This window comes from Zingiber officinale, chromosome 6A (assembly GCF_018446385.1).
Source record: "Zingiber officinale cultivar Zhangliang chromosome 6A, Zo_v1.1, whole genome shotgun sequence".
NCBI lineage: Eukaryota > Viridiplantae > Streptophyta > Magnoliopsida > Zingiberales > Zingiberaceae > Zingiber > Zingiber officinale.
Window position 1 is genome coordinate 122,101,270 of NC_055997.1, and position 11,084 is coordinate 122,112,353.

The 11,084-nt window shown below is 41.4% G+C and overlaps 2 protein-coding genes across 2 annotated transcripts; one reads left to right on the plus strand and one right to left on the minus strand.

Moving 5' to 3' along the window:
- The first annotated feature begins 120 nt into the window (after positions 1 to 120).
- Positions 121 to 2,158, plus strand: LOC121997830 (FAD-linked sulfhydryl oxidase ERV1-like). The gene is made up of 7 exons (XM_042552464.1): positions 121 to 249; positions 317 to 545; positions 630 to 707; positions 1,116 to 1,163; positions 1,470 to 1,534; positions 1,707 to 1,784; positions 1,910 to 2,158. The coding sequence occupies exons 2-7, from the start codon at positions 330 to 332 to the stop codon at positions 2,001 to 2,003; spliced, it is 579 nt and encodes a 192-aa protein (XP_042408398.1). The 5' UTR covers positions 121 to 249; positions 317 to 329; the 3' UTR covers positions 2,004 to 2,158.
- Positions 2,159 to 2,294: 136 nt separating this feature from the next.
- On the minus strand, positions 2,295 to 6,262 carry LOC121997831 (putative disease resistance protein At5g47280). Its single transcript, XM_042552465.1, has 5 exons — positions 5,360 to 6,262; positions 4,483 to 4,877; positions 3,802 to 4,157; positions 3,505 to 3,716; positions 2,295 to 3,258 (listed from the first exon to the last, which is right to left on the minus strand). Exons 1-5 carry the CDS (start codon positions 6,216 to 6,218, stop codon positions 2,426 to 2,428), a joined length of 2,655 nt encoding a protein of 884 aa, XP_042408399.1. The 5' UTR covers positions 6,219 to 6,262; the 3' UTR covers positions 2,295 to 2,425.
- Between the last annotated feature and the right edge of the window lie 4,822 nt (positions 6,263 to 11,084).

Below are 11,084 nucleotides of genomic sequence, written 5' to 3' on the forward strand. Positions count from 1 at the left end.
TGGTCAAAACTTAATTGCATGCATATTCATAATTACATAGGTCTATCCGGTAAATAAAAGAAAAAAAATCATTCTTTTTTACTAAGTAAATTAGGAAAATTTTATTTTCTGTCAACCCAAGTAAACAGAGCTTTAGTCCAATTGGTGAAGATGGATGACATGGGCTGTTAGGCCCAAATCCGTCGTTGTTTTCTTCTTGGTTCTCGTCGTCTTCGTCGTCGTCATCGACAAATCCTTCTAAAGAACAGTGTAAATCTCTGCTTCAATCTCCACACTTGATCTTTGTGAATCATCCACTTCCTCTTCTACGCTGCAGTTGGAGTTGGATCATGCCGGAGAATTCCTTTGAGTCCTTTTTTCGGGCGTACGAATCCATCTCGCGCAGCGTCCAAGCCCATCTCTCTCGCTTTTTCCTTCCGCCGCAATCCGACCGTCGCGACCGGCATTCTCTTTCCAGCGATACGCGCCGACCTCTATCCTCCCTCATATCGATTCCTTTCTCTGAAGTCGATGAAGGAAGCGAACTTTTCCGACCAAAGAAAGAGGTTTTTTTTTTTAATATTGACATCAAGCTCTAGTTGGAAAAGCCGATGGGGGTTGCTTTGCTGATATATCTTCATTTCTTTCAGGTCAAGCCTGCGGGCCCTTTGACCAAGGAAGAACTTGGGAGGGCGACTTGGACTCTGCTACACTCTATTGCTGCACAGGTGTTCGATCAATTTCCTCTGCTCTGGTTTGGTTCGTTTTAAATTCTAAAGCCTTGTTTCTCTCAGGAACGTTTATAATTTTTTTAATTTGGTTGATATTTGAGAATATTCTTGCGGTTTTCGTTTGATCGGCTCATTAGAACACATTCATGTTTCGAACTGGATATGATTCATTTTTTAGTCGGATGCTTTCAAGTTGGAAATTTTAAGTTTACTGAATAACAAATCTTAATATTTCTTTTTTGTTTATTTATAGTTACAATTTTCGCTTTGGGTGGTTAAATTTATTCTTTGTTTGGGAGATTAAATAGTTTCCAACATGAATGTTAGACACTTTTTTTTGGTTATTCTTTAAATAATGAATAAAATTATGAGCTAATTAATGTGAGATTTCTTTGACCTTTACAGTATCCAGATCATCCAACAAGACAGCAAAAGCATGATGCGAAGGAACTGGTAAAATTATACAGCATGGAAGTTTATTTTTATGCAGATATTGGTTTTCAAAAAAAGCCTGTTGAATTGGATTATTCAGTGGAAATTTTGCATTGTTTCACTATCTCTGACAATTTCTGGAACTCCAAGAATGATGAATAGATTACTTAGGAGATTTGGTAGACTTCTAAGGATCCCTATTTATAAGCATAGCAGATAACCATGTTTCTTAAAGAGTATTTCATGTCTATAAGATATCTTTATTTGGACAATGGTTTGTTAGTTGTTATGCAGACTAAGTTGTTTCATTTCCTTTTTTTGTTTTAGATGGTCATCATTTCTCGACTTTATCCTTGCAAGGAATGTGCTGATCATTTTAAGGAGGTTTTGAAGTAAGTTAACAGTCTCAAAAGTGACAACCTTAAATTGTAATGGTGTAACCAATACAAATTCTTCCTCTGACATTTAAAACATTTGCTGGATCTCTTAATGAGTGAAAGGCCAGTTGAAACTTGATAAAGATGACCCAATATGCATGCTCCTTATTGTTTGATTGTATTTCAGAGCAAGTCCTGTACAAGCTGGGTCACAAGAGGAATTTTCTCAGTATTTATGCCATATACATAATGTTGTAAATAGGAGGTACTGGGCGCTTTGGATTTTATTATCCCTTTTCTGTGAATGTGCTCTCATTACTTCCTTACGACTAAGTTTTCACTGGTTTCAGATCTAATAATCTGACAATTTCTTATTAATTCTTTTGTCAGCCTGGGGAAGGTGACATTTCCATGTAATAGAGTAAATGCGAGATGGGGAAAATTGGACTGCCCTGAACGTAATTGTGATCTGCAAGGGACTTAGGATATGAGCATTTTCAATGGTTGATAAGAAAAACTTTCATTAGTTAATGTAAACTATCAATGATGCTACTGTTTAAATGTTTTGTTTGTGAAGCCATGATGTTATTGATAGACCATAACCTATTCTATCATATTTATTTCTCATTGGTTCTTTAATCATTTTCTTTTTGATTCTTTCATTTGAGTCTTTTAAATTTGGATAAGACTTGATTGTTGTTGATGATAAATACTAGCATCAGACAAATTTTTTCTGTACAATAGGTTTGAAAGTAAGGTCACTGAAAGGCAATACTAAAGAAAAGGAACCTTTAGGTTTCATGTGACTCCACCTAAACACCAGACATGCTATTCTGGAGTCGGCTACATATATACAAGTTATACTTACAGTTATGTACACTATATACGAAACAACTAGTACTAGTTTTATTCTACCAGCCAGTCCAAGTTGAAACTTTCCTCAGCTACTTGAATGCGGAGATCTGGTATATCTTTTTCCGCTTCTTTCCATAAGAATGCAATGTCTTCGTCACAAATCACATGCCCAAGAGACTTCAAGGATGATGAGGATCTTGGTAGAGTCTTCAATTGGGAACATTCTCGCATGTCAATCTTCTCCAAACTCGTCATGTGGCCAAGTTCTTCTGGCAACTCTTGGAGATTAAAAGACTGAGAAATGTCGAGATACTTTAATCCTTTCAACAAGCAGATTGACTGAGGTAGTCTCTTCAGAGCAGGGCAAGCATAAACCCTTAAAATCCCTAGAGAACTTAGCTTGCCAAATTCACATGGCAACTCAGACAAATCATGACAGTTGGATATGCTTAAGCATTCGAGCGAGTTGATGTCACAAATGGCAGAAGGAAGTTTGGTTATGTCAATGCAATGATCTATTGCTAGATGCGACAGGCGTGGAAATGTCAAGGAGAGCTCCACCTTAGAACATCTGAGGCTGTTGGTTAATTCACATAAAACAAGAGTTACTTTCCGCAAGTTCTGCAGGGGGACTGTGGTCCTTGGCAAAGGCGGGACGGCTATTTTCTCGAGCCAGAGGCTTCTCAAGTTACTTAAAGATGTGAATACAGAGAGATTTTGTAATGTTGTACATGAAGCACCATAATTGATCAAGATGAGAGTCTTCAGCTTGGGCATAACACTCAGAAAAGGTGGCAAGAAGTATGCATCGGCAGCAAAATTCAAAATTAGTACCTCAGTCTTGGGAAAATGCATCTGAAACCAATCAGATTCATTCATTTCACCTGCAAAAGCGAGAGATTATTTAATTTGTGAAGCACATTTCAGATCATCAACCATGTAATGGAAATTCTCTAAATATCCCTACATTGTTAGCGGTTTCGTTGCCAGGAATATGAAATGGCCAAACAATGCCAAAATCTAATTTTAAACACTCTACATAGACTGTTCATTCTGGAAATACCGCAAGTGATGCTAAAATATCAACCAAGAACAAGTCACATGCTTCTTTTTAGCAAGAAGTTGAATACCTGTATTAAAGGAAACAATCTGCGCCTCCAACTGCTGATCCTTGAATCTCTCCCATTCCTTTGGAAGTTCTTTTTCCCTCCTCGGCATGATCAACCTCCTTCGAGTATTTAGAGGCTCTTGATTATTCACATGGAGTGCGAGGTCCCTCAACAAATCATGTTGAGTAACACAAAGCTCTGTGTAACTGCTGTAGATATCTCCAGCCCTATTCCTGTAGTATGCATAAAATCAAGTCAAGGTTAAACTGCGAACGTAAGAACAACATTGATTCTTACGGAAATTATTACAGTCCTTACTGTGCATCTTTCAATAGAGTTAAAAGGTTCTTATTAGAAAGCTCCACTAAAATAGCAAAAGCATCTTCCTCATCAAGATCATGGAGCTCCATCCACAAGTTGATTAGCACATCCAAAGGGATCCTCTTGTCTTCCGGAAAAGATCCAAGATCTAGGAAACACTCCCTCGCTTTCCCTGATAGAAAATCTATGGATGATGCCATTCTTTCTAGCACTTTATTTTCATGGGATTCAGATATAGTTTCTCCACGGGCAAGTTTATTTTTGGCTCTTAGCCAAAATTTTGGAGGTTGGTCTCTTAAAGAAGCACCAATGACCTTTAGAGCTAGAGGAAGCCCTTTGCACTCCTCAACAACCTGTATTAACAGTGAAACCAATTCAAAGAAAATTCAGCCTATGATTTAACAGTTTGAATTAAACAATTCCCATTGAACTGTTGTAATCATAAAAAACTAATTGATAATTGGTCACTGTCAAAACAGTGATGCAACTTTAGATAGAACCTGAAAGAATGGCGCACCAGAAGAATATTGAAAAAATCAAATCCCTATCAGAAACTCAAAAGTTTTGACAAACATATTTACATGTCTTTCTTATCACTGAAAAATTGTGGAAGCGTGTGAAATATTCACGGCAACTAAAGTCAAGCTACTGAAATAAGCATACAAACGATAGTTCTACCTGCTTGATTAACTTCTGGTCAACAGTGGATGGTATATATTTCTGCTCAAAAGCTGCATGGCAGAAGAGAGACAAAGCATCCTCTTCTCCCAGTAATTCCATCTCATAAGTGCTCTTGACAATCGCCGGGAATTTGAACCGTGACACCACAAGAATCTTGCATCCTGGCACTCTGAAAATAAGTTCTTCGAGCTCTGAGACTGACCACACATCATCTAATACCAGAAGAAATGGTCCTTTATCTTTAGGCACCAACTCCATCTGCCACTGTGGAATCTGATTATATACACCAAGAACTATATTGCCACTAATTTGTTCCCACAGCCTCAACTTCAAACTCTCCAAATTTTGAGATTGTGATAAAGTCTCAAAGTAAATTCTATCTTCAAAGTAACCTAAAGAAGAACAAGAACCAAATGAGGTTAAATATATATATAAGAACATAATGAAGACTATCTCTTATTCATCTAAAAATCTATGGTAGAGTTTTGTGCCAATTCTAACCAAATGTTTAAGTATTTATCACTACAATAAACTTCTTCCCCCAGCAAAGAATCCGGCCTAATGATTTATAGTTTGCAGAATAAAGTGCCTTCCGGAAATCAATTATCTAGACTAAGCTTTGGTATAAAAGAATGTCAAAACTCTTTAGTCAATCCAAGAAAACCATAAGAAGGAATTGCTTGTTTGAGAATCTAATTCAAGAGTGACTATAATAAAATCTCGAAGTCAATCGGATAAGAAGTTATTAGGTTTTTAAGACCTTATATTTGTTAGAAATGTGTTAAAAAAAAATCCAAACTTCCTGAAGCATAATTTGGATCTCTGCAAAAGGAAGGAAAGAAAAGGCGAAAACACAGAGCTAAAAGGCGCTTACTTCTAATCTCTGGATCTCTGCAAATCTCTCTGGCCAGAGTCGTCTTGCCGCTCCCTCCGATGCCGGAGATTCCCACCACGGCTACTCTATTAATGCCTTCCATCAACATCTCCTTCACCTTCTCCTTTCCGACCCTGATTCCGACCCCCACAGGTTTCACCCCTTCTCCCGCCAGCATCAGCCCCTCCATAATTTCAGCAACCGGGAACCTTGACGACGGCGACTTCCCCATCGCCACCGGTGCTTCCGCAGCTGCTTCAGTGGGCATCATCAACCCCTCCATCATCTCCGGCATCGGGAAGCACGACGTTGCAGGCGGGCTCCACATCGCAATCGGTGCCCTAATGGGCACAAATCCCTCTATCGTCTCGGGGAACACCGAGAATGGCGCAGTCCCAAACGCTACCGGGCCTCTCGCGACCTCGGAGGCGGCCGTGAGGTCGAGGGTCCTCTCGATGCGGTCGAGGCGAGCGGCGTAGTCGACGCGGATGTGATGGACGTCGGCCAGGAGGTGGGCGGGCACCTGGCGCTCAAGCCAGCGGGTAATCCAGTGATCGATGCGCTCCATTTTGCGAGCGAGCTGCATGGACCGGTAGACATTCCAGCGGGGGGAGGCGGCGGCCTTGCGGGCGAGGTCGAGGGCGAGGCGGAGGTTGTCCGTGAGCTCGGAGAGCTGCTTCTGTCGGTGCTGCGGGAGCTCGACGCCGGAGAGGCGGATCTCCTGGATGATGGGAAGCAAAGAATCGACGGAGCACTTCAGCTGCTCGGCGGCCGGCCGGCAAAGATAGGTCTGCCTGACCACATTCAAGAGTTCCTTTATCAATTCTTTTGCAATATCACCGACGAAGAATGTCTCCATCGCCGCCTGACCACATTCAGATTCCGACGAAGGTTATGGAAAGAGGAAGGAAGTAGAGCGACTAATATAGTGCGGGATGAAAGGTATGCTTGTCCACTCATCTTTCTTAGTCAACCGTATTCCAGATTTATTCGATAAACGAATTAAAAAAAAATCTATTTTTAAAAATAATTAGATAAAATCAAGACATTTAGGTTATAAAATTTTAACAAAACTTGGGCAATTTTTTATTTTAAACCACTTTACTTTGAATTTTTACCACTCAAATATTTAAGAGTTGAGATGTTCTTATCCGCAATCTCTAATTGCCTCTTCACTCCCCAATATATGATGTCATGATAAAATATTTAGATTATCATCTAGGTACTCACGATTCAAATTCTAATTACGATATATCTATAGGATTTTTTTTTAAATGATGAGCGCAATTAAAGGATGTTACGTTTCTGAACTGGCCACCACGTGTACTTTTCGATTTATCTTAGTGGTTGGTGGAAAATTTTCATGGGATCAGACCGATCACCTACAGGGATAGTCAATGAGACTAACTGAGATTATCATTTTTTTTTTACTAGTCCCCTCCTCCTGATCCCTTCCATAATTCGCATGTTGAATCATAGTTAGAATTTAACCAAAATTGATTATGATTTCCTTGGAGTTCACCTTTCCCCTAGATTCATCTTCCCATTTAAGTTATAGTTTCGATCAAGCCAGGCGCTCAGAAACTACCGACGGTTGAGCAAACTATATGGCACTGACCAGGAGCGGCCTGTCCACCGTCGACGATATCCAACCACCTGATTCGACCCAAATTATAACCTAAGTCTTAACTAAATCTCATTTAATATATTAGGTCTATAAAATTAAATCTATTACATTAGGTGAAATTCTTATATCATATTAGGACTTAGATATACGATAGAGAAATATGACAGATTCACTAGTGCATATATCTATATATACATCATAGATATAATTAATTAATTATTAAGTAAAAAGTTATTATTCAATGACTTGCTGACATATAGCAGTAATAAAATTATAGGGGTTATAATCGGATTAAAATTTAGATGGAAAATAATAGGACTAAATAATATTAGAACACAGTTGAATAATTATACGACTGATAATTTAAAATAAAATTTATATTTGCCCATTTATCTTTTCGATCAATTTAAGCTTTCTGAAAATGACTTAAAGGTGGAGCATCCAAACTATTCGTACCGATGTAACACACATTCAATGCTCGAGCGAACCCGATCGCAAATGGGACTTTCTTATATCAGAGGTCACACATCCACATCTTAGCGAATTGATCAATCTCAGCCCTAGCCAATCCATGGCTGACACCATCAAAGAATTCAAATCAAATTTGGTTGCTCACTAATCGTTGAAACGATAAGGTCTCTGCCGTCCTTTCCCTCTCATGTTCGTCTTACGCTGGCATGTGTGTCGCAAATAACACACAGTCTTAATCGCAGACTTGGCACAGCGATTGCGTTTATTGTTGATAAATGATAACGACTGAGAGATTGAAATTTATTTAATAAAATTATATTCACATATGTATTTAATTAAATTTCTTCTCGTAAACAGTAGAGTGATTGTGATGCCTTATGTAGTTCAAATGGCAAATCGTCACACGTCTACTGTAGTCCGAACCAGTTCCTACGTTGCTTAATCTTCCAATCGGCAAATGGCCCCACACCTGTCTCTCGAGTCAAGGCCACGAGTCACACAAAATGGTCCAAAACTCACACATCCATTTCCTCTCACGATATTTTGTTAGATTTTTTTTTTCCTTCATAAAAATCATCCTTAATTGTATTAGATCCTGATCGATAACAAGAGTGATGAAAATAAATCAATACAATAAATAAATGTTGCAAAAGATGAGGTACCCAGTTTGTTTTAATAATAAGAAAGACTTCAAATTTCATAATTAATTGAATTGCAAAACCTACTCAAGAAGTCAAAAGTCAAAAGTCAAATAAGATTAAAGAAGAAAAAAAAAAGGCTGTTATAGATATTTCATTTTTTTATTTTCATCCGGTCCGAAAATCGATGAGATGGATACTGGAGATGTGGCGCTCTTGCTGACTCTTGTGGACTTCGCTTCCACTTGCAACACAAGCAACGTCAGTGCCGAGCCAAGGAAAGGGTCCCGACGTTGGCCATCCGACGCTCAAGTCAGTCTCCGACGAAGTGAGAAATAAGAAAAAGCAACGAGAACTATAGCGCAACAGTAGAAATCGCGTGTAAAGCATACCTCCGCCGATTCTTGGACCTCCTTTATATAGAGCCCCGGAAGTGCATGTGCATGCTTCCCAAGACGAGCACACATCTCAAAACTTTCCTTGAAAAGACGCATCAGTAAAGTATCTCTGACACAATACCTTAACGGGTCGAGCATATTTTTGAAGTGACAATGGAAGCTTCCACTGTACGATCTTCTGTCTGACCATGCCGCCTGTCAGCGACACTAGCTCCCAAAAGAATATCAAAAGATATCCTGTTGTGTCTGTTACTCGGCCGAGCGGAATGGCCGCTCGGCCGAAATTCTATTGTCCTTGCGTTGTCTGCTGTCACGCCGAGCGGGATAGCCGCTCAGCTAAAAGTCCACTATCCAAGTGTCGTCTATTGTCGGACCGAGTGGGATAGCCTCTCGGTAGAAAAGCCCACTGTCCACATGCTCTATTGCTGGGCCGAGCAGGATAGCTGCTCGACGAGTAGTTCATTGTCTGCATGCTCGTCTGATGTCGAGTTTGCTGCTAGGCCGAGCGGAGGATCCGCTTGGCTCAGCTTCTGCGCGCCCCTTGAGCGTCGGTTTGATTACACCTTGTGTCGAAGACGGTGGGTCGATGCTTAATCATCGGTCGGAGTATGTCTCCTCCGAACGACCAACACTGTTCACCCATTGACCATCTTGACTTTTATCTCCTTTGACCTCCACCGTGCCATCAGGGTGGGGCTCCTCCTAATCACTGCATCACAAGTCGCCCCTTCAAGTCTAGTCGAAGGAGGTTGCAGTCCGACTAACTGAATAATTGTGTGAGCAGTTTCCCTCCCGATTAGCCTCCGTTACTGTGTGCCCTCCGATCGGGATAGGCCCGATCCTCGCCGATCGACCTGTTGAAGCTTGTCGAATGGGCATAAGTACGATCCCTCGATCCGATTGGCATGATGAAGGTTTGCACTTGTAAAAGTTCTCCTTGAGCTGTCTCGGACGAGCGTGATTCGGCTGACGCAACCCAGATTTTTTGAAAATCATGCAAATCCCTGCGCATTAAAGCTGAACGCGCTTCCGTGCCGCCATTAAATGCTGACCCATGGCAGTACGCCACATGTCGCGCCTGTTGTCGCCGCACACTTGACGTGACAGGCGTGATGTGACGTTTGACGGTTTGAATTCAACGATGAGATCTTGGCCTGGGTTTCCGCGACCTAAATTGGATGGCTCCGGTTGGTCGAGCCCGGGCATTATAAGCCCGTTGCGCCGCTTCCTTCGCTCACTTCACGTGCGAGTTTCCTGGCATTCGAGTTCCTGTTTCCTTCGATCTTTGGCGATCTTCGGCGATCTTCGGCACTTCTCCTCCGGCGATCTCAGTTTTCCCGATGCCCCTTCTCCCGTAAGCCTTCTCCTCCTCGCGCCTGCCTTTAATCTTTTTTCAGCGTTTCTCTTTGTTCCAGCGACCTTTTTCTTTCTTTTCGATTGCATTTCTTCCTCTTTCCGTCTGTTTTTACAATGACAAGCTCTTCACAGCCGCTTGCTCCTATCCCTGGACCCTGGTATACCTCCATAGAGTCCATGTTTGATGGGGGCGACGCTGATAGCCAGCGAGATGTTTTTGAAATCCCTCCTGACCATCAAATCATTCTGCCTTCTTTGTGTTGGTGCGGTTAGCACTAATGATCTAACTCAAATTTTGACGAATGACAAAATAGGTTAAGTTAGTTTCGTTGTTATCTAACACTCTGACCGAGTGTGCAGGAGAAGCCCAGACAGGTCGACGGACTGACCTGATGTTTGGCACGAAGCCCAACTAGGTCGACGGGCCGATTGGATAGCTGGCACGAAGTCCAAATGGGTCGATGGGCTGACCGGATGTTTGGCATGAAGTCCAGCTAGGTCGACGGGTTGATCGAATAGCTGGCACGAAGCCCAGACAGGTCGAAGGGCTGATCGGACGTCTGGCAGGTAAGTAAAGGTAAGTCACTAGAGGGGAGTGACTATGAGAACGCATTCCCAGGAAGGGAACATTAAGCGTCGATTCGACTTAGATCTATTTCGGATATCTAAGTCGAGATCGTGACTAGATTCTGGTCTCGAGGAGACGGAATCTAATTACTATTCTGCTTATCTATAAATTGTGTTAACATTCTATTTTGCAGGATATGATTTATACTTGCCTCAGACTAACATTTTCTTGCAGGAAAGAGATTGCATAAAACAAGGATCCGGGCGCCCAGAAAGGATCGGGGTGCTCGGAGGCAATTTTTATCCATATCGTCACTTTGTCATGTTGAGATCGCTGACTAGCTTGGCTACTTCACATTCAGGGCGCCCTGAAGGGATCCGGGCACCCCGAACCTCCTATATAAGGAGGGTGAAGGCTGAAGCAAAGGAACAACTCATGATCTACACTTCTGTGCTCTTGCGACGCTGCGAAGGCTCTCCGACAAGTTTTGTTTTTGGTCTTATTCTCTTATTGTCGGTTTCTTTTCTTTTACTAAATAATTCTTGTACTGCATTTGTAAAAACCTTTCAAACTATTAGTGATTGCCCAACGAAAGCACTCAACGAGTGTGGGCCTTGGAGTAGGAGTCGATAAAATCTCCGAACCAAGTAAAACGACCTTGTTAGCA

Coding starts and splice junctions, on each gene's coding strand:
- LOC121997831 (XM_042552465.1), bottom strand. CDS start 6,218: ATGGAGACATTCTTCGTCGGTGATATTGCAAAAGAATTGATAAAGGAA. Junction 4,878..5,359: donor CAGAGATCCAGAGATTAGAA/GTAAGCGCCTTT, acceptor GTTCTTCTTTAG/GTTACTTTGAAGATAGAATT. Junction 4,158..4,482: donor ACCAGAAGTTAATCAAGCAG/GTAGAACTATCG, acceptor CTGTTAATACAG/GTTGTTGAGGAGTGCAAAGG.
- LOC121997830 (XM_042552464.1), top strand. CDS start 330: ATGCCGGAGAATTCCTTTGAGTCCTTTTTTCGGGCGTACGAATCCATC. Junction 708..1,115: donor TACACTCTATTGCTGCACAG/GTGTTCGATCAA, acceptor TGACCTTTACAG/TATCCAGATCATCCAACAAG. Junction 1,785..1,909: donor CATAATGTTGTAAATAGGAG/GTACTGGGCGCT, acceptor TTCTTTTGTCAG/CCTGGGGAAGGTGACATTTC.